General features: G+C 31.5%; 2 protein-coding genes across 2 annotated transcripts; one reads left to right on the forward strand and one right to left on the reverse strand.

Annotated features, from left to right (window-relative positions):
- Positions 1–218: 218 nt before the first annotated feature.
- On the reverse strand, positions 219–6,861 carry LOC134722190 (uncharacterized protein C18orf19 homolog A-like). Its single transcript, XM_063585773.1, has 3 exons — positions 6,608–6,861; positions 2,829–3,144; positions 219–1,842 (listed from the first exon to the last, which is right to left on the reverse strand). The coding sequence occupies exons 1-3, from the start codon at positions 6,786–6,788 to the stop codon at positions 1,524–1,526; spliced, it is 816 nt and encodes a 271-aa protein (XP_063441843.1). The 5' UTR covers positions 6,789–6,861; the 3' UTR covers positions 219–1,523.
- A 2,312-nt stretch (positions 6,862–9,173) lies between these two features.
- LOC134723111 (mRNA cap guanine-N7 methyltransferase-like) lies at positions 9,174–22,425 on the forward strand. Its single transcript, XM_063586751.1, has 11 exons — positions 9,174–9,252; positions 11,508–11,569; positions 12,944–13,073; positions 13,953–14,084; positions 14,649–14,773; positions 15,625–15,806; positions 16,491–16,661; positions 17,657–17,774; positions 18,156–18,293; positions 19,474–19,507; positions 22,231–22,425. Exons 1-11 carry the CDS (start codon positions 9,174–9,176, stop codon positions 22,377–22,379), a joined length of 1,320 nt encoding a protein of 439 aa, XP_063442821.1. The 3' UTR covers positions 22,380–22,425.
- Positions 22,426–24,332: the final 1,907 nt, after the last annotated feature.

Here is a 24,332-nt window from a genome sequence, read left to right on the forward strand (position 1 = left end):
TTAAATAAATTGACAATCAGCAAGGCTGTTATTAGGTATCGTCATTAAGTACCTACAGAACAACCATTATTTCTAGTTTATCCTGCACAATGACGATCACTAAGATGCTTGATGAACGTTAATAGTGCAGGGATAAAGGTGTGCATAATTGACGAGTTTTTTCCGGTGACGGATGAACTAGAAAGTAGTCTATTTTAATTTTAAAAAACACAATTAGAAAGTTAATACTGAATGACATTTTATTTATACTAGATCTACAGAAGTCATACAAACAAGCAGAATCACACATCAGAGCACAAATAATATATATGTCTTTGTAACAGCACATAACAAAATTATTACCATGATATATAATAATACAACCATTTAAATCTGTGAAATAAGCTATACTTCTCTCATACCATTAGTCCTGTATAAATCCAATTCAGATTGGGTCTATTGGTCATAAAATGATTGCTACCACCTTTGATCAATATGGCACTGAAATCTGTTAATCAATTTCTGTTCTATTTGTTAGTAAGCATTAGTGTGTTTTAACAAACTTTTAAAAATAATCTAAAATATGTGATATTATGAACTTTTTCTTTTTATGCAATAATGAAATCAAAATTTTATATATTTCATGCATTAGAAACAGTTTTCTGAATTTACCTCCATGAGGAACACTCAACATTAAATATTAAAAAGTCAATGAGCTATCAGAACCTTAACAGTTGAAGAGCTATGTTGTGTCTGATCCATTTTTCATTTTGAGCAATAAACAATGTTTAAAGTAAACCAAAAAGGACAAAATAATTTAAGTCAAAATCATTTATCATGTTTATGGTCAACTTTATCTCAGGGAGTTTAAAAACACTTTAGTTTCCTAATAATTTCCAAATTCATAAATAAACAAAGGACAATTTTACAATTATTTGTTATAATCTATATAAGAACTTCATTATTTAAGGAATGACTGTAATATTTTTTTCTGTCTATGAAGAAAAAACATAAAAAATTTGGTGCACACTGAATAACGTGCATAGCAGGTTATTTAACAGTGTGCACCACATGCACATGCTCATAACAAAATAATGTCAGCCAATCAGAAGACGTGTTACATCCAAAATTAAATTATTGATAACTGACCCTTACAAATCCAAAACTTGTTATGATAGGAAGGCTTATTAATTATTGTTTTATTATTGCATCAGTTATAAAATTTAAAAATCTAACTCATTAAGATAAGTCTGCAGTAGAATTGTACCTCAGAAGATGTTTATTACTGTACCACTCAAAAAAATATATAAAGATGTGTAAAAGACATAATACTGACATGAACTACAAATATTAAAATAGTTACATATGCATCAAACAAAGAGAAGAAAATATATGTCATTTTTTATACATTACTTTAGAAATTTCTGTTTCCTTAAATATATTGATACAATAAATAAATATGCTATCACATACACCAAGTGGACTCAGCTGGCATACTATTATGAATGAACAAGAATGTATCAAAAGCAACTAATTCAAGGACTTCACTTTTTTGAATATTTTTGAGTTCTCGTTTTTATTTTAGAATCAATTTCTTTTCGCTTTTCTTTCAATTCCTGTTTGCCATCTTTGTATATCTCCTTAAAGCTTTCTCTCTCTGCTGGCTTAACCATTTTTCCAGATTTCTGCAGATATTTGATTGTAAAATTAGTTCCAGCAAGAGTTACAGTATATCTGGCAGGCGTAGCCAACTTGTATAACAAATAGGCCACAGCTATTTCACCAGCATGGGAGGATTTAAAAGGCTTCATTATGGTTTCTCCAGCTCCCATTTTTTCCAACAATGGTACCACATCAATACCACTGTAATAAAAATAGAGAAAGTGTGAAGTAAATATTTTTAATAAGAAAAAACAACAAGAATGCAGGCACATAAATAAGGTCATTACTTTACTCAATTCAATGGTTTCATATTTTTCATGTCGGTGCCTTTTAAAGTTGACAATAAGGATTTTTTTCTTCTCATTGTTGAAGAACCTTTATATAATTGCTGATATCCACTTCATTTGAACTTTGAAGAATAGTTGTCTCATTGGCAATCATACCACATCTCCTTATTTTTATATAGTTTGTTTGAGCATATGTAAACTTGTTATTCAAATTATCTGAAAACATGCAGAGGTATCTGGCAGGTCTAAAAAGTGCTCACACATTATATCACATCTCTGTCAAGCTGATTACTAGAGAAGAAACATTTTGTATTTAATAGCTACTGAGAAAAGTTGGATGAAATTATATTTGTTAGGCAAAAGGTGATTTGAAATACATCAATCCTTTAAGGATATACTGATGGCAACATGAAACACAGCAATTCTTTAAAAAAATGTTTCAGATTAAAGATTGACTCAAGAGTTTTAAGAGTCTTAACACCAAATAATTTCAATGTATTATTTATTGAAGATCATAATCTTCTTATCCAATTAGAAGTATTTTTTGCTTGAACATCTATACATGATAAAATTACTGAGATATTATATGAATTTGTGGAAGGGGAGACAACTTTTATTTTATCAAACCATCAAAATAAACAAATATCATGAATATCTGGACTTCCTTACTTCTGTACAATGCTGTAATGATATTTGAAAATGCTATTGTTTGGAAACACATGTCTATACGTACATGATGTACATACAAAAAAATTGAGGTAAACAGAATTTCTATGTCTAAGGAATTCTATATTAATTTCTACAGCAAATCTTAGCACATTGAATTAGTATTCATGATTTTGATTACACAATAATTAAATTTTAACTATATTTATATATGTTTATTACATTTGTTCATACCTTAATGCTAAATAATAAAAGGAGCCAAACCAGAAAGTTGATGTAAACAGGTGTACTCCAATAAGAACTTTTCCATGCTCCTTGTATGCTTTTTTAAATCTTTGAAATATTGATAAATTTTGTTCAACACTATCTGAACTTTCTGTTTTGTCTGTGATTTCACTTTCTGTTGTTTCCTTGTCTTTTGATTTATCTTTCTGAAAGTCACCAGCACTAGTTGAAAATGATTGGTAAATAGTTGAACATGGATATATTTGCAAGTATTGCTGACCACTGGTCACTGACAGACTGGAGCTTTTTACTGTGTTACATGCATCTGAAAATATAAAATGCAAATCATCATGATCATAAATGTCATATAGAGATTTTAAAGAGAGTAAACAATAAATACAAAATATACTAATATAAAAGGTTGAGAGAGGGTTATGTTTAAACATGTTAAACATTTTAATACAGAAAATGAACAAGGATGTGTATTTGTACATCCCATTTGAAAAGAATGCAAATTTAGTTATGTTTTAATTTGCCAATGACAAAATCAATATTTTTGCCAAAGTAAACTGTATCATTGTACAAACATGACAAAATGTACATGTATATTCAAAAATCTAATTACAACATTAGAAGATAACCTTAACTAAAAAAGTTTGTTAAAGGTTCAATGAGTTTACATGGATTTGACAAATAGTGATTTCCATGCTTTTAGTAAAATTATAAGTAAAATCACAAAAATACTGAACTCTGAGGAAAATCAAAACAGAAAGTCTGTAATCAAGCATATCAAATAGCAAAATCAAAAGCTCCAACACATAAAATAATTGGACAGCAACTGTCATAGTCCTGACTTGTTACAGGCATTTTCTTTTATAGAAAATGGTGGATTAAACCTGATTTTATAGGTAGCTAAACCTCATATTTGTATGACAGCTGTATAAAATTCCATTATATTTATACCGTAAAACTAAGTTGGTGAAGTACCATTTTCAATAAATTTTCTAAAGGTACAGCTAAGTTTACTAATCAAATCTTTGCATCTATCATTTGTCTATGAAAGAATTTAGTGAAAGTTTAAGTAACTTATAGTAAGGAATTCCCTTCTTCTACAATTCTTAATAATTTCCCAGTGCTGCTTTGATTAGGTTCCTTAAAATGTACAAAATTTTTAACACATGGGATATATAAACAATGTATGATTGAGCAAAAGGAACATTGCTGTCGAAAAACATGAAAGAGGAAAATTAACAATCATGGTAATAGGGAATGAAAATCAACTCTTTTATCGAAAATTGTAGTATAGAGTTTTCCTTTAAAAATTGAGAGAACAGCTAGGGAAAGCTATTTATTTTTTCACATGGACCTATCAGTTACTGCATTAACTTTCACTTTGAGAGATGTGACCAACAAGAAAAAGTAACTTGCAATGCAGCTGATTTTGTTCATTTATATGTGGGGAGCAAATAAGCTGAATGACTGAGCATGTTCAGTGTGTTCCCATTGTTATCAATTAATACAAATAATAATACAAATTTTTTTATTGTCAATTATGACACCCAATAATTTGAAAATCATACAAGTCATAATTGACATGTTTGGCTAGGAAGGTTCAAGGCCAAAATGAACATATAAAATTTGCATTCTTAAGTATCGAGGCAGCAAAGTTAAAGTCTCTTGTAACTTGACATCCATTTAAAAATGAATGTAGGAATCGATGAGTCATCATTGTCATTGTAAAAACTGTTCAAATATGAGTACATGTTGTAAATAAAGGAAGGCAGGTAGACGAAACTTCATGAACTTACACAAATGAAGAGAAAGTTTAAAAATGAACAAACCGAGGCCTGATGTATATGAACCTAAGATCCTCAGTGGGACCCTGAAGCAACAAGTAATTTTGGACAAAATCCACTTTTTGATTTGGGACAAGCTATAACTGACAATGGTCCCAGCTTGTCTGCCTATACATCCCTTGGACGTGAGAACAGTTTCAAGCTAGTGAATGTAATACATCTTATCGCTATTCCCAAAACCAGGTCCATTCGCGCCCATTCACGTTAGCATCCTATCACATTGGCCCCCTTTCACTTTTGCACCCTACACGTTCGCACCAATTTTATTGGTTTTGGGTTTAATAACTTTGTAATCAAGTTTTGGCAAGTGTATTCATATAAGTATATTTGTTATCATCATGGTCATTGTCCTAAATCAAAGTGAGACAATGTGTTTTTTTTGTGTCGAATAAATCTTAATCTTGTTTTGGTTAAGTGTCAGATTGCTAACTTTTATTTCATTGTTTCAAAATAAAGTGAGACTATGACAACGTATTTGTGTTGAATAAATTTTAATCATGTATTGGTAAGGGCATCGCTATGATTTTTTCTTTCATTGTTTCTGATCAAAGGGGCCAAGCTGTTAAAATCTTTTGTGTTTTCCATTTATAATCTTCAATCTTTTTACTCATTCCAAGCTAAATACAGTATTGACATCAAATGAATAGACAACTTTCGAGTTTAATGCATTTCCGTCAAAAACTCTGGTTTTAGTGAACTTCACTTGGGCGTTTAGAGGCGCCATCACTTCAATTCCAATGTTGAGGGAGTGGTTGGAAAACTATAATACTATATTGTACGAATTATTCGGCAAATTGAATTCTCAAAATTGACAATCAACATTGCTGTCATTAGAGAACTGTCATTAAGTACCTACATTTTTACTTAACAACCATTATTTCTAGTTTATCCTGCACTATGACGATCACTAAGATGCATGATGAACGTAAATAGTGCAGGGATACAGGGTACCTCCTCTATCTGGTAAATGACGTCAAAAAGGCGCTAGAACTGACAAGTATTTTCCGGTGACGGATGAACTAAAAAGTGGTCAATTAAAAACAACAATCTTGAGTTTCTCATTATTCAACTGAAAATTTATCTAAATTTGGATACAAAGAGACCTTTGGTGTGAACATGTAGGGTGCGAAAGTGTATTGGGTGCAGCTGATTGGGTGTGAACTGACCTATTCCCTGCCGACCTGAGAATCTGTCACGCTTGATATATTTACATCAAACAACAATCCCTTTTCTGTTGTGGCGTTAGATATTTTGTATTATCATGATTATAACATCAACATTTTACAGGAACCTGTGTGATGTCCAGTAATAGTGGACAAATAGCAATAAGGTGTATGCAGCATGGAATCTGGGTCCCTTCGCGCCCATTCATGTTCACACCCACTCATGTTCGCCCCCTTTCACTTTCCCAACCTACATGTTCGCACTCAAAGTCCATTCGCACCCTATATGTTCGCGCCCAATTTTAATTGGTTTTGGGTTTAATCACTTTGTAATCCAGTTTTGGCAAGTAGTATTCTTATGAGTATAATTGTTTTCTTTGTCTCAAAATAAAGTGAGAGAGCATTTTTTATTGAGTTGAATAAATCTTAATTATGTTTTGGAAAGTGTATTGTTTAAAAAAAAAATCCTTTCTAAATAAAGTGGAATTCTGTCAACGTTTTTTTTTTTGTGTTGAATAACTCTTAATCATGTTTTGGTTAGTGTATTGCTATAACTTTGTTTCATTGACTTGTTTCAAAATGGAGTGAGATTCTGACTACGGTTTTTTGTGTGTATGTCTGCCTCATATTAGTATTGTAAAAGATAATAGAGGGAGTCTTATTTACAAAAAAATACATGTATCTAGGCTGGGCTAGGACAGAGGAAGCAACTATTTCTACATTTATGAGGTTGAAGCACCTGCCTCAAATTATATGTATTAGTAATTACATTTTTTCTTGGGTCTGCAAAAACATTGCGAAGAAAATGATGAAATATGACGAAGTCTTGCAGGGCTTGACGATTGCGGTTTCCCTAGTGATATCAAAAATCTGTGGCAAAATTCCATTTGCTCATGATTTCTTCGTCTAAAAATGGAAATACAATTTCCAGTCAAGGTTTTTGTTAACATGACACAAGCAATCAAATCAATTGTTGTATAATTTTGACGGTCAAATCCAACGTGCTCATTTCTAAACCGGAAGTTGACAGACGACACATTACGACATGCACATTTCATGCGAATATTTAGAAATTACCATTCAAAAATAAATCAGGATATGAGATAACAAACAATAGCTATTAATATGTTCAAAATATTTCAAATTCATTATTTTTTTTATCTATAAAATATTTTGCGGTAAATACGACATTATGTTCGGAATACTCATTTCGTATTCTCGGAGTTTAACCATACACATAAGCAGCAGTTAAAAATGGAAATGGAAAGCAAGTAACAATTTTAATTTCCCAGTGTATAGGATAAGTGTTACTCATTGTCATTTCCACTTACAATTAAAAATAATTGTATTTAATTGCACACTGTTTATGAATGCTAACATCAATTGCTAATGTCATAATTTAGCACCATTTGAGTTTGATCATTTTGAAATTGAGACTAAGAGCTTTGACATAAATTAAGTTCAACATCATGTTTCTCAAGAAAAAAACATATTATAAAAAGGGTTTTTACAACCCCACCTTCATTTAAAGGACTCACTCATTTGTGCAATTTGCTATGAGGTTTTGGGGACATGCCACTGGCCCAGGAAAAAATAGGTCCAAATTATATCTTTCTGAGAACAGTAGGTCTTTTCACCACCAGACACTGTCTAACACCTACGAACACTCCAAAAGTTTATTATTTTGTCTTTTATAGTTATGAAAGTGACTAAAATAATATTCATGTTATAAATTCAACAAATCAGAAGATTAAACATTTAAACAGTCCAAATATCTATAGAAAACAGAAAGGAAGAGTCTATAAGTATAACACCCCACTTTTTGAACTACGCAGATCCCCATGGACACCTAAAATATTTTTTTTCCAATTTTTTCCACCCTTCTGAACAAGAACTTGTCTGCAACGACGTGGTAGGCTTGAATAAAGTCACTGAATATAAAATAATGGCACTTCTAACCAGGCACACAGTAATTCAGACTTAAGGTCTTCAACGTTACGAACCAGATAAAGTCTATTTTTTAATTTTATTCTTCATTAGAAGCCATACATTTTCGATTGGGCTCAAGTCTGGTGATTGTGCAGGCCAGGTTAGTTGCGGAATCTGGTTTTGCCTTTTCCATTCTTCTACAACCCTTGACTGATGACAGGGTGCATTATCATCTTGAAAAAGATACGGTTCATTGCCAAAATGTTTGGTTACAACTTGCCATAAATTATCGTCCAGTGTTTCTATATACTTAACAGAGTTCATATTACCATTTATCATAGCTAAAGTACCAACTCCATAATATGTTATACATCCCAGACCATAATTTTAAGATTGGTGGACGGTCGCTGTGCAACATATCCCAGACATTCAGGCCTCCAAATTTCATTTGACTTCCTCCAAACTTTAACTGTTCCGTCAGGTTTGATCACCATCATCATCTCATCTGTAAATATAACTTTTTTCCACTGATTGTTCACAGTCCAATGAAGTTTACTCCTGCAATAAACCACTCTTTTCTTTTGATTAACAACCCTGATGCCAATTTTCTTCCGAACAGATCATCTGGTGTACCCTAGTTCATGCAATTTTCGTCTAGACACTTTAGCAGGTGTGCGAGTGTTAAATTCCTGGGTGATATCCTTGAGGGTTGAACGGCGAGACGTTTTCACAATCCGTGACAGAGTGTTTTCTGCCGGTTTGGTGACAGTTTTTCTCCTTCCGCTTCGAGGAACATTTTCGGTATTACCACGCATCCGCCAACGCTTCAAAAGCCTGGAAATTGTTGATTTGGCTATTCCTAAGCTTTTCGCAACACTACTTGCTCGATGACCACTTTCAATTTAACTTATGATAGCCTTTTTGATATCGTGCTTCGCCATTTTTGTTGATATCAACAACGGCTAAACTTTGCTACGATTCCGGTTTAAAAATCCGTATTTGAAAAGTTTAGTTCGAGTAATTAGGAGATAACTGTATTGTATATTAAGCTCCGACGGCATCAATTGGGGATTTGATGGTCGCAAATTAAGTTTACTGGCGACGCGTTAGTGGAGACAGTAAACGGGTATTTGCGACCATCAAATCCCCAATTGATGCCGTCGGAGCTTAAAATACAATATTGTTATCTCCATTCTAATGAAACTGACAGAAAACAACGTTAAAACATGTATTTAAAATCTGTCATATGCCGTCTGCGCTTGCGCGTAGGTCCCATAGCATCAATTGTCAATTGATGCCATGTAAGAAAGTGACGTTATCCAATCAAAATGAACGTTACAAACGTTGTTGCATTAGAATTCCCCTTTGAACACATGTTATTGATTTTATGTTACACAACATCGATAATGACGTTCTTTAAAGTCGGACAAAGAAAATCATCACCAATAGCCATTAAAAAAGTTGACTCATTAATGGCACTATGCTGTATATGTCCCCATTCTTTTATTGTACAATATTTATCACAGTTTTTCTTAGTGGTTGGTGGTTTTTGGGGTGTTCAAGGTGTGCAGTTTGGTTTGGTGGTGAAAAGACCCACCCTTCTGAGTACGATTAACTGCATGAATGACAAACAAGATTCAAGTTATTTGTTATCTTGTGCATTACATGGATTAGGGTGAGGGTTGGGATGCCGCTAACATGATTAACTCAGCCTCATTTTGTCTGTATGTGCCTGTCCCCAGTCAAGAGCCTGTAATTCAGTGGTTTTAATTTGTTGATGTGTTACATATTTGTTTTTGGTTTAATTTTTCAAAATAAATATATATTTAGCAGTTAGGTTTCTTGTTTGTATTGTTTTACATTTTTGGGGATTATTATGACCCATCAGATAAGCAGATTACAAGTAACATCAAATTATGATACTGTACCTGTTATGAGTGACCCTAATTAGAGTAGGGTCTAAAACTTGTTATAGATATGTCGCCAAGTAAAATTATAGCTTTATAGAAATTGATCAGAAAAACTTCAAAATGGGTAACCAATAATCAGATAATTCGTTCAGATATGTTTTATGAAAATTGGTATTTTGAATTATTTTACAATCCCTAAATTGGTATTCATTTTGAGGCATGAAATTCGGGATGATACCACCAAAATAGAGATAGTTGGCAAGTCTGTAAATAAGACAGTTAGGAGTACTACTTGTACAAGTTGATTTTATTTACTTGAAGAACCTAAAAGAAATATACACATATAAGTAAATATTTTCTTACAATCCCACACACATCCTCAAGTTTTGAGATGTAAAATCATGCGTTTAATGATTTTTCCCAGGTTCGCTCAATTTTTTTTTATGAACGTTCAATGTTTCATCTCATTTAATCAACAAAAATCTGATTGAGCAAATATCTTGTATATTTGTGAAAGGCCTTCAAAAATTGCTCCTTTGGGGCTTGTAAATGAGCAGTGTTATGAAGATAACAGACAAATGGGATTTTCATAGTCCATGAAATTACACGTAAATGATTAGAAAAGACATCTGCAAATGGTAAACAATTTAAAGGAGTATGTTCGATAAGGTCCTAAAATGGCCCCCTTTTTTAGCGTAAATTTCAAATTCGGATTATTCGATTAATATCATGATAAATTATAGCTAAGACATTGACTAGCTTGGATATAAACCACTTTGTTGAAAATTTTACGTTTCTGCGTTTCATTATGACGTCACAAGTTGTACTGATATTGATTTTTCATGAAAAAAATCACTGAAAATGGGTGAATTTCCATAGATTATTGGACAGGAAACATAGAGCGCATACGTCGACAACAAAGATCTTTTAAAATGGTGTTTGTGAAGACATTTCACATGTCTTATTTGAATCTTAAGCTTGTCGACGCCTGCGCTCTATGTTTCCTGGTCCTTTATTTGTTTGAAATCTAGCTGATTTTGTCAAATTTCACCAAAATCCCTTATCTTGACCTTTTTTGGATGTAAAAATCAACGTGTTAGAATTAAACTTTGACAAAAACAGTTCTGTTTAACTTTCTAACATGTCTCTAAGGCAACTTAAAACATTTATTGTCTTTTAACTATGAACTTTATAATTGGGGCCAAATATGGCCCTTACCGAACTTACTCCTTTGATTAGATGATTAGAGCAAAGAAATCTTAAGAATTCTAGAAAAGAAGAAAGGATGACTTTTTTTCTTAAACAAGTAAAAACTTATGAATGTCTAAGGAACATAACTAAGCCATTTTTTTTTATCTACATATACAAGTAAAAAAAATTCACTTGAATAAGTATCCTACAAATTTACTTACATGTGTATATTTTTTTTTGCTTCTTCAAGTTAATAAAAATTACTTGAATAAGTAGTACCTCTGACTGTAAGAAAGATTGGGCAGTTAATTACCTGATGTGAATCTGTGATAGGAGAGATCTTGCTTAACATGCTAAACATGAACAAACAAAAGGTAGTGGATTTACACGGAAGTTGCATGGAACTATCAAAATTTTCTCCCCAAATTTAGGAATAGATATCAGAGTTTCTTGGTGATGACATGTTTAAATGTGGTGTATGAAGCCTGGAAACATGGGACAATACTATTTATTACATAACTATAACAGACATGAATTAAAACAATGGATTTGCACTAAACAAAAAAGAACAAAAAGTACTAATCATGCTAATGAAGTATACAAGCTTTTTACATACCTATTGATTTGTTATATCATAAGTGATTTTTTTTTTTTTTTTAGATAAGAAAGAAGTGGAAGCACAAAAATCACAAGGTTCACAAGTAAGATTATTTAACATATTTAATGTGATCATGTATTTGTAGATTATGATGATAATACATGATCATGTACATGTATTAAAAACCATTGAAAACTATTTTGATATCTATTGAATGTAGAAAAATAAACAATGAACCTGTTTCTAAGTTTTTCCTGAATGATCCTTACAGTTTATGTATTCTTTTTAAATTTATAATTTATATCAAGTGGCAGGTACATTTAAAAATTTGTAAGGGTTCCGCGAAAACAAGTGTCTCGCAGCTCGCCTACTTTTGCTGTAACTCCCAGGTTCAACAAAAATGAGGAAATCAATCAATAAACTATTCCTCTTGATACTATCTTTTGATTGTAAGAAGCTTCTGTCCAAGTTTGGTAAAACATTCAGGGTAGTTTATGAATCGAATAAATGTTTTTAAAACTTTAACTGCAGACTGTATGTAATGTTAACTGGAAGGAAAACTAAATCAATTTATAAGTAAAATACAGATAGACAGGTACCAAATATTAAAAAAAAAATCCTTTCTAGATACTAGCTTTTGATCATTAACAAGCTTCTGACCAAGTTTGGTACAAATTTAAAATAGCATAAGAAAGTATTAATTTTTTTTTAAATTTTACCACCGAGTGAATGGGTTGTTTCCTGGCAGAAAACCTAAGTCCATTTAAAAGTAAAATACGGAAAAAATGGATTTATTTTTTTACAAAATTTACTTCTGGATACTATCTTATGATCACAAACAAGCTTCTGTCCAAGTTTGGTTAAAATCCAGGATAATTAAAGAAAGTTATTAAAATTTTTAAAACTTTAACCACAGAGTCCATCTTTCATGTCTATAAAATGTATAAGTAAAAAACAGACATGGAATTTTATTTTTGCAAACTTTACTTCTGGATACTATTTTATGATCATAAACAAGATTCTGTCCAGGTTTGGTAGAAATCCAGTATAGTTTAAAAAAGTTATTCAAATTTTAAAAACTTTAACCACAGAGTGAATGTAATGTTTCCCCACAGAAAAACTAAGTCCATTTATAAATAAAATACAGAAAAAATGGAATTTTGTTTTTTACAAAATTTACTTCTGGATACTATCTTATATTGTTATACAATAAGAGAGTTATTACATAAATATTGGGGAATATTGCCCTCTTAGAACATATATTGCACTCGCAAGCTCGTGCAATATAAAATTCTACTCGGGACAATATTCCCCAATATTCATGCAATAACCCTATATTATAAATATATAAAGGTTAAGAAAGCGACTTCTTTGCCCTAGTTGCCTGGTAGCGTGAGCCCTGAAATTATATTTAAGAACAATGGCATTTAATAGCTGTAAATATTTTAAATCAGTCATAGATTATATGTATTTGTAGGCTGTAGATCTAACTGGAACAGTTGCCAAACATTATAATGAGTTACAGGAAGCTGGCCTAGAAACTAGGAAAGATAGTCGAATTTTTTTCTTAAGAAATTTTAACAACTGGATCAAAAGTGTTGTAATTGGTAACTAATATTTTATTTATAAATCAAATATCTTCACACATTACAGTACATGCGTTATGGTTATGATTTAATGATGCACAATATGGCATTTAAAACTTAGATATCCTTGTTGCTTTACCCAGGATTGAATTCGTCTGCTTGCTAGAAACCTCTGAAATTGTATGTTTTTTTGCTCTACCGTGTCTACAGATCATTATGTCTTCTGTATAGTCCTGATAATTATACCCCTGCTTTAAAAAAGGGGGGTATACTGTTTTACCTCTGTCTGTCCTTCATTCTGTCAGTCTGTCCGTCCCATGAACATTTTTCGTCTCATTTTTCTCGGGAACTACAATACAAGGATTTCTGAAATTTAGTTTCAGGGTTTATCTAAGTCAGCTTTACGGTGTGATGTGTTTTCAGATTTATCACTTGACAACTTTCTGTTTACCGAACACTTGTATGATTTTACACATGAAAGCCAAGTTGAAAATTTTCGTCACATTTTTCTCAGGAACAACAATCCAAGGATTTCTGAAATTTGGTTTCAAGATTTATATAAGTCAGCTATACCGTGTGATGTGTTTTCAGATTCATCACTCGACAACTTCCTGTTTACCGAACACTTGCATATTTTTACACTATTAATATTATCCACTTGCAGCAGGGGTACCATCAGTGAGCAGTAGCTTGCAGTTTCACTTGTTTCCTTTTGTATTTAATCAAAATTTTCTATGATAAAGTGACAGATGAATCTTTCAAGATGATAAGGTTTAATTAAATAACAGTGGATTATGGTTGAACATGTTAAAAGAAGTCTACCAGCAAGATTTCACAAGGTTTTTCAACTGTTGTAAGTACCTTTTAATATTGAATGAGTTCAAATTTTTTTTTTTTTAGGTGAAACAATAAACAGATTAAGAGATGAAAACAGGTCAGATCTCAAAGTGTCTGTTTTAGACCTTTGTGCTGGTAAAGGTGGGGACCTTCTCAAATGGAGAAAAGGGAGAATTTCAAAATTGATATGTGCAGGTAAGAATTACCAATCAATACATTTAGATTATTACTAATCTCTCTAATCTGCTAATACTAATTGACATCCCTGTACATGTCATTCTTATACCCTTCATCAAATGGAAACTTTATTTATTAATGATAGATGAATATGAGATCCATAACAGGGAATTGGAAATCAATATGTTATCCTCCTGCTATTTTAACTTTTGTCTGAATGGACTTGGATGATTTACTTTGAAATTACCAAAACATCTTTTTCATATCACTAAAGTGATAACCTAGAATTCTCATATGATACTCTTTTATGTTTTTTAACCAAAGTCATGGTCAATTCCAACAATTTTAATATCCTGTAATAGGACATCATCCACATGAGACATGTTTTTGGAGCTTGTATTCTAAGCTTATTACTGTAAAAATGAAAGTGCTAAATTTGAAAATAAGAATATTTTCTCTAAATAAAGGACTTTTTAATATTTCCCTGTTTGAAATGTTAGCAACAATGTGTGTAAGCAGTAGCTAATTAATTTCATTTAAATTTAGTATTTGAAATTTATAATTGCTGACATCTCTTACCAGATATAGCTGAGACGTCAGTAGAACAAAGTGAGGTTAGATACAATGATATGGTCGACAAGAATTCCAGAGACAGATACCCACAACCAATATTTAAAGCTGAATTCATTGCTGCAGACTGCACTAAAGTAAGATTTACCAATATTTAAAGCTGAATTCATTGCTGCAGACTGCACTAAAGTAAGATTTACCAATATTTAAAGCTTAATTAATTGCTGCAGACTGTATTAAAGTAAGATCTTATTTATTGAGGCTACAGGCAGTTTCTGCCTATATACTGTTGTGTGATGCTGTTTAAGTTACTACTAACCACATGATTATGATACAAGAAATATGAGTGAATTTTCATTCATTATAACATTCTCTAGGTGTTCTAGTAAATGTATGTTTTTGTTTGATTTGATATTTAGATATTGAACATAATCTTAATTAAATTGAAAAGTCCATAATCACTGAAACATTGTGTTCCAATATACTTATAGGCAATCATTACCATTAATCATGTTAATAACAAAAGTCTTGAATTTTTAAAGATGAAATCAAGAGTGGTCTTACAAACAAAGGATATTGTTGGTTGCAGAATACAGACTTAGCATTGACATTTAATTATACATCTCATATAAATGAGGTGATATACTTACATTTGTCTCTCCATTTGATTGTCTGTCCATTTTGGTTTCTGAGAAACTTCATACAAGAGCGTGAAATTTAATATCTTATTTCATGTGAGCAATTTCTACAATAATGTGTTTTTTTAAATGTCTTTGTTAATGAATTACACTAAGAGATCATGTTAGAAAAAATTCTGACATGAATTGTCAAGAGTTTGTAAATTATTTACAAAAAGATACACTTGAAATGAAAGAACATTAACTTAAAATCTTATTTCCAAGAGTTTTTGCAGATTTTTCAAACTGGCCTTAAAATCATATTAGATAATTTCAAATGATGTATATTGTCTTTTTTTTTTATTTTTCAGAAAAGATTAAAAGATTTATACAAAGACCCTAACACAGAGTTTGACTTGTGTAGCTGCCAGTTTTCTTTCCATTATTGTTTTGAGAGTATACAGCAAGCAGAGATGATGTTACGCAATGCTTGTGAATGTCTCAGACTTGGGGGATATTTTATAGGAACAACACCAAACTCATATGAAATTTTGTTAGTATGAAATGCAAGAATATTTTATATTAAGCAAGTTATCATATCAAGTGCCATTTATGCACTGCAATTCAAATAATTATGATTTTAAATGTGTAAGCACTTTTCAGATCTGTCAGATACCAGATTCCAAATCGTCAATACCTTGAATTTTTCAGTATGTTGAATGAACTAAAAAAATTATTCAGTTCTTATTGAAGAAAATGACATCCTATTTTAGTCCACAGTTTATCAGTCATTCGATGTAAAGTTTGTATGCAGATGAGAATCTGTCATACATCTACTTTTGTTTTAAAATTATGAGTTGGAGGCACTCTTTTTAAAGTTTATATATACTCCTAGCACCTTTCTGTTCTTACTTTTAAAAAAGGTATCATGTCAGCAGAGAAGTTTTTATTAGTTCTTGCATAATTTAGCGGAAAAATAATTAAGAACTCGTGCCAATTATGGCTGCAAAATCAGAGTTTTTTAAAAGTTTATTTCCAGAACGAGAAAAAAAAATGCATACAGATATAACTTCCTATAACTATTTAAAGTTAGTGACAAAGAAAGTGTTAAAATTAGAATCCAAGTGATCTTTGCAATTTATCTGCATTAAACTGTCTAGTAAAAAGAATGTGAATATGAAACATATTAGCCGATAATTATCTGAATTAATTATTTTATAATACTTGTATATTACAGACACAGACTAAGACAGACAACAGATAACTCGTTCGGTAATGACGTCTACAGAATAACATATCAGTCAGATGACACAGAAAACATTCCGCTATTTGGTGCAAAATATAACTTTCACCTCGAAGGTGTTGTTGATTGTCCAGAATTCTTGGTTAATTTTCAAGCATTAGAAAAGTAAGATTGCAATTTTTTCATAAGTCATTTTCTGTTACTGCAGAATAAAAACAAATATCTGGCTGGTTTGAACTGATTTTTGAAAACCTTTGATAAAAGCTAGGTAAAATTTATGAAATAATGTGAAAAAAAGTAGTCATTTAACTGAATGACATTACTGTGGATTCATTTATTTTTGGTACCAATTTTTGTGGAATGCAATAAACTTGTCTTTTCGTGGAAATTTGATTGCATGGTTGTTACAAAGTTTGCATACAACCTGATACAAAATTTTTAATTCATTGAACATTTAAAGTTGTAGTTCACTGATCTTCACCTGTACCCACAAAAACCACAACAATTTGTATCCAATGAATAATAATGAATCCTCAATGTGCATAGAGGAAAAATATGTAAATGTTGGATCATCTTTGCATCCCATAATAAAATTGAGAATGGAAATGGGGAATGTGTCAAAGAGACAACAACCCGACCGTAGAAAAAACAACAGCAGAAGGTCACCAACAGGTCTTTAATGTAGCAAAAAATTCCTGCACTTGGAGGGGTCCCTCAGCTGGCCCCTAAACATCTATATATACTATAAAATTGAGAAAGGAAATGGTGAATATGTCAAAGTGACAACCACCCGACTTAGTTCAGTGATAATGAAAGCAATACTCATTTCCAAATAGTTCACAAGAAACTAAAATTAAAATAATACAAGACTAACAAAGGCCAGAGGCTCCTGACATGGGACAGGCGCAAAAATGCGGCGGGGTTAAACATGTTTATGAGATCTCAACCCTCCCCTATACCTCTAGCCAATGTAGAAAAGTAAATGCATAACAATACACACATTTAAAATTAATAAACATGATCAACTACAGAAAACTTTATAGGTATCTTGTAGAATCAGGAATAAAGGAATTCATTTCTATTGTCATGATTGTTGAAGCTTACTTGTCTGACAGTAAACTTTTATTATGAAATATATTTTGTTTTATTACTGACTACAGATTGGCAGAAGAGTTTGGTATGAAGTTGGTCCTGAGAAAACCATTTGCAGAATATTTCAAAGAAAAATCAGAACATGGTGACCACAGTTCGCTGTTACGGAAAATGAAAGCTCTTGAAGTAATACTATTATTGTTCATTCCTTAAAGTAATATATAAAAAAGAAGATGTGGTATGATTGCCAATGAGACAACTATCCACAAAAGACCAAAATGACACAGACTTTAACAACTATAGGTCACCGTACAGCCTTCAACAATGAGCAAAGAATATACTTTTTATCAGTTACATCGCATTATAATTATTTTGAAAATTTCAATAGGTTTTATGATCTCACTATTTGTGTGCAGCATAACCTGAAATAACAGTTATTAATCTGGCATTTTTGACAATGTTAAAAAATTACAATAATAGAATGAATGCGAATGTTTTTTTTTATTTTTCAGTATTTTTTTTTATTATGAAAAAGTATCTGTGCATATGATAAATTTTATTTAACAGACATACCCTGCAGACAGAGAATCAAATTTAGTCAGTGAAAAGCCAGAAGATTATAAAACTGTTGAAGCAGTGGTAAAACATCTTCAGGAGTCAGATGACCAAGCGGCAGACGACAGACACAGACGACCAGTTAAAGTGGTATGATAATATTGTAATATGAAATTTAGTTCCATGGAAATCAAAAGAATGAGTTGATTCTCTGGCCATATAGGGAAAGAGCTTATAACTTTGAAGGGGTGGGGATATTTTTTTTATTCATTCTTAAAATAATTTGTTGTTCCACTCGAGCTTCAAATTATTTTTTGTAATAAGAATGGTGCAAACACTCATTCAGGAAATGATAGTTTTTTTAAAAGTGCTGTTATTCTTTTGAATCCACTTGTTTAGAGTAGTTGCAATCTGTAAATCAGTTTAAGCATTTAAGATGTGAGACATAAACCAGAGCACCCAACAAAACAACAAAAAGACTTTCAGCTATATACTACTACTGTTTTTTGGTCAGCTTGTTATCTCATAGACACATTTCTTATTTTTATTCTCAATTTGATCTACAGATGTAAATATGCAGTCTTCATCAATAGTCAGTTTTAAACCAATTGTGGACTGTTTTCTTACTCAGGAAAATTTGGGGAAAAATTACCATCATTGATTATTGTAAACATTTAGACTTCATATTTATAAATCACCCCATTTATTGGGATAAAACCAGGCTTTTCAAACTGGGTGAATCACATCAGTCATAGAATTGATGTAAACTACAAAATGAGTGTTCTATAGTTATCAAAGGTAACAGGATTATAATTTAGAAGGCCAGAGGTGCGTTTTGTTCACATAAGACACATTAGTGACGATCATATCAAAATATTTATCAAGCCAAACAAGTACTAAGTTGTAGAGCATTGAGGATCCAAAATTACAAAATGTTCTGCCAAATTCCGCTATAACCTGTCTTTTCCGCCTGTTCATAAAAATCTAAAAAAATTAATATCTTTTAAGTACAAGTAATTCCTGAAGTAGAAAAGAGATAAGTCAAAAACATTTCCAGGAAAGAAAGTTTTTTTTATAATACTTTACCTTGGACTAATGTTCCACATGCACAACATAAATTAACTCTATGAATATCAATGTACATTTTTTTAATCACTTGTCTATTTGTTTATTTTATGTAAATAACAATTCAAGTTATCTACAAATTCCAAAAATGAATTACATTTTGTTTAACTATGATGTGATTTTTTAAGCATATACTGTTCAGGAATATTGGAAATAGGGGGATATTCTCAATACCTATTTTGATATTTCGTTATTCTATTTATAGGGGACCTTGTCTCAAGCAGAATGGGAAGCCACAAGTAAGTTTATTTCTTTATTAGGTATATGTCAACATGGTCAAGGTACTACCTTTGTGACCAAGCAGTTCAAAAAAAATTTCACATGAATTTTATTTGAAGACACATTTCTATGGTATTTCTTTTTATTACGATTTCTTTCAATATTTTTATACAACCGCAAAATTGAAATTTTTTGGTTGTATATTGGTATGAAGTTGGGGGCGTCTTCGTAGTATCGTCTGAAGACATTTGGTTTTCGCACTTTAACTTTAGTATAAGTGAATAAAAATCTATGAAATTTAAACACAAGGTTTATGACCATAAAAGGAAGGTTGGGATTGATTTTGGGAGTTTTTGTCTCAACAGTTTAGGAATTAGGGGCTAAAAAAGGTTCCATATAAGCATTTTTCTTGGTTTTTGCACAATTACATAGTATAAGTAAATAGAAATCTATGAAATTTTAAGACAAGGTTTATGACCACAAAAAAAGGAAGGTTGGGATTGATTTTGGGAGTTTCGGTCCCAACAGTTTAGGAATTAGGGTCCAAAATTAAACTTTATTTGATTTCAGCAATAAATAAATTATTGGGGTTCTTTGATATGCCAAATCTAACCGTGTATTTAGATTCTTAATTTTTTATCCTGTTTTTAAATTGGTTTACTTCAAGGTCCAAAAGGGTCCAAATTTAAACTTAGTTTGATTTTAACAAAAATTGAATTATTGGGGTTCTTTGATATGCTGAATCTAAACATGTGCTTAGATTTTTGATTATGAGCCCAGTTTTCAATTTGGTCCAAATCAGGATCCAAAATTAAACTCTGTTTGATTTCAACAAAAAATGAATATATGGGGTTCTTCAAAATGCTGAATGTAACCATGTATATAGATTTTTAACCGGACTTTTGTGACCAAAATGTTGGTTATTGATTTGGGGATGTACAGTGGGCAGTTGGGCAGTCAGTCTGGCGGGCAGCAAACCAAATGTTGTCCATGCATTTACTCATGAACCGTTCAACCAAAGCTTTTAAAATTTTAATAAGTTGTTACTGACAACAAAATTAAGGTCAAGTTCAAGAATGACGATTTTGACTTTTACCGTTCAGGAGTTATGGTTCTTGAAAGATTGAAAAAATGGTGTTTCCATTTGTGTCTATGCATATACACATGAACTGTTCAACCAAAGCTTTTCAAATTTTAATATGTTGTTACTGATGATTAAATGGAGGTCAAGTTTAATTATGTGGATTTTGACGTTTTCCGTTCAGGAGTTATCAGTCTTGAAAGATAAAAGATGGCGTTTCCATTCATGTTGTTGCATTTACTCATGAACCATTCAACCTAAGCTCTTTCAAATTTTAATATGTTGTTACTGATGATAAAATGGAGGTCAAACTTGATATGGATGATTTTCACTTTCACTGTTCATCAGTTATGGTTCTTGAGGTATTGCCAGGACACAAATAAATGTTAACAAATCCAATTTGCTGTAGTTGTGCCAGGTTCTTGTAAAAATTTGGGCCTGGTTATCAAATTGGTCCACATTTAGGTCTTAAGCGTCTGAAATTGAATAATATTTGATTTCAACAAAAATTGAATTCCTGGGGTTCCATGATATGCTGAATCTAACCATGTATTCAGATTTTGGATATTGACAATAATACCGGTAGGTAAATGTCCAATTTAAATTTTTAAGTTTTTTAGTTTACGTTCTTAGACTACATTCATTTTGTGTCAGAAACCTATGTTGTGTCAACTATTTAATCACAATCCAAATTCAGAGTTTAAATGTTGTGTCCATACTTGCCCCAACTGTTCAGGGTTTGACCTCTGGGGTCGTATAAAGCTGCGCCCTGCAGAGCATCAGGTTGCATAATGTCATGACAACATTAATTGGAAGTTAAGATAGATGTGTAAGGATAGGATCAGAGACTACTGTCAGTGGTATTGGTTAAACAAAAGACTTAAAAAATGCAATTGAGGAACAATATCATAAACGGAATTGCTCAAAGGCAGAATAATGTGTGGATTGACCTCATTGTGTCAGTCTAGTGAAAAGCAAGGTTACATATTTTGTCCTGATGTTTGTGTAATATTTGCACTAGACATTTAACATCAATTCATAATTCAGCTATGAGACATAATAAAACAAAAACATAAATCATTTTTTACTCACATTAATGGATGTGCAAATATTGTATTTGTATATATTGTCTGATGCTTGGTATATACAATGGAAACAGAGGTAGGTCAATATAATTGGAGATTTGATGAATACTAATTTCTTTTTTGATAAATTTCTATTGTACCTATCTGCGAAATATACAGATTGAATAGAGATTGTTCTATTGACAAAAAGTAAATTAACATTATCTGGGAGGTTTAGGCAGTGTAGTCCGTGTTATTTTCTTTTTTAGCAAACATCTGTCAATCAAAGTATTGTTCTTTTTCTGTCAGAGAAATGTTTTAAAAGTTTAAAATTTTTGCCATGCAATTAATGCTGGAAAATTTACGAAATTTCATTATATATAATACAATGAAGTAGCTAATACAGCCAATTACATTGAGGAGAAATTACATCACTTAATAAAAATAAATGCTGAATACTACTAGAATATTAAAACCAGGATTTAGAAATTACTTTTATACTAAATTAGGACAATAAAGTCTCAATAGACATGACTGATGTACTCATAAAATCTGTTTACAAATTTGTAATATTATACATGAATATTTATCATTACAGCTATCTATTGTGTATTTGTGTTCCAAAAAGTAGTGGACAAAAGGACTGGTCAAACATTTACACCAAAGAACCAAGAGACTCATAAGAGACCAGCTGATGACCAAAATAGGACTGATCAATCTGAAAGCAAAACTCAAAAAGTGACATAACAATTTTATCATGTTGTTCTTTTTTGTAATAAAATGTTCAAATGTCTGTTTCTTCTAACACTTACCTTAATATTAACTGTTATCTCTTCATTTTTTTTCCATCCTAGATCCCTTTCCAGGTGAGACATTATGTTTCTAGTGTTATTACTGCAATTTTAAACATTTATCATTTACAGTTATACATATCGAAGTTTTACACCAGATTTTTTATTTGGCATCAATACATATTCTTTTCATTCAGTAGCAAAAAAAACAAATGTAAATTCAAATTAAATACTTTTGTTTTGTTTGCAACCTACATCTCAAAATATAATATATAGATATCACCATTTTATTGAAACTGACAGAAGACTATGTCAAATCATACATTTAAAATCTGTCATATGTCATCTGTGCTTGCAGGTACATTTCAAAAGCATCAATTATTAATAATGCTATGAAACTAGGCATGTTATCCAATTAAAATTACTGTTACTAACGACAGAGGTTTGATGATATAACTTGCAGTTAGATATGAGATGTGGTATGAGTCTAAGTCGCAATTTGTAAAAAAAACCAATATTATAGGTCAAAGAATGGTCATCAACATAGAGCATTGGCTCACACCTACCAGTAACAATAAAGGGCCAAAAAAATGACTAGTGTGAAACTATACAAAAGGGAAAGCCAATGATCTAATTAATATACTAAAAACAAAAAACACTTACGAATCACATAAAAAAAAACCCACCAAATACTGAACATCAGATTTTTGACTTAGGACAGGTTAGCTGTTTTAATCAATTTAATTGGTACCAATCCTTACCCGAAACAATAGTGTAACGTCACATCATAGAAAGACACACTATAAACTATCAATTGAAATGGCTAACCTCAATCAAACGACATAAAATCAAGTGAACACATTAAGTCTGCAATACTAAGGTTATCTTTTAGAAAGTGATTCACTACAGTCAGGATAAGATAACAATGTATAGTCTATTCTTTACCCTTACTGAAGGTGCCGATCCCACCTCTAGTTTGTTTCTGGCAACAAAAAAAACCTTGGCTGAAAATAATACAAAACTTTAGGTATGTTTATAACTTCTAATGATCAATACAACAGATGCAATTAGTTATCAAAGGTACCAGGATTATAATTTAGTACGCCAGATGCTCGTTTCGTCTACATAAGACTCATCAGTGACGCTCATATCAAAATATATAAAGCCAAACAAGTACAAAGTTGAGCATTGAGGATCCGAAATTCCAAAAATTTGTGCCAAATACGGCTAAGTTTTTCGAAAAATTCAAAGTTTTGTAAACTTGAAATTAATAAAAATGACCACATTATTGATATTCATGTCAACACTGAAGTGTTGACTACTGGGCTGGTGATACCCTCGGGGACGAAATTTCCAGCAGCAGTGGCATCGATCCCAGTGGTGTAAAAAGTTATCAAAGATTCCAGGGTTATAATTTATTACGCCAGACTTGCGTTTCGTCTACTTGAGATTCATCAGTGACGCTCATATCAAAATATATAAATCCCAACAAGTACAAAGTTGAAGAGCATTGAGGATCCGAAATTCCAAAAAAGATGAGCCAAATAGATACCCAAATAATATTCCAACTCATCAGTCAAATTCAAACTGTTTTAAATACCAGTGAAAAACAAACAACATTAAACAAAACACAACATTGAAAAAAAAAAAATTCTGGGGAGAAATCATGTGCTCTAGAGATGTTGAGCTGATTCTGCTGCACATGAGACACCTGTCATTTCAATGGACAAGGACAAATCATATATCTCGGAGAAATTGAAATCAAAGATAATATAGATAATAGAAGGTTTGCGTTATGTTATGTTATGTTAAAATTAACACATAGCCGGCTTCAGACTAGTATCTGAGACAAAATGTGGCAATTTCAGTTCATGTTTCTGTTCTTTTGCATTATGCTCCATATTTAGTA

Source organism: Mytilus trossulus, chromosome 6 (assembly GCF_036588685.1).
Source record: "Mytilus trossulus isolate FHL-02 chromosome 6, PNRI_Mtr1.1.1.hap1, whole genome shotgun sequence".
NCBI classification, from domain to species: Eukaryota; Metazoa; Mollusca; class Bivalvia; order Mytilida; family Mytilidae; genus Mytilus; species Mytilus trossulus.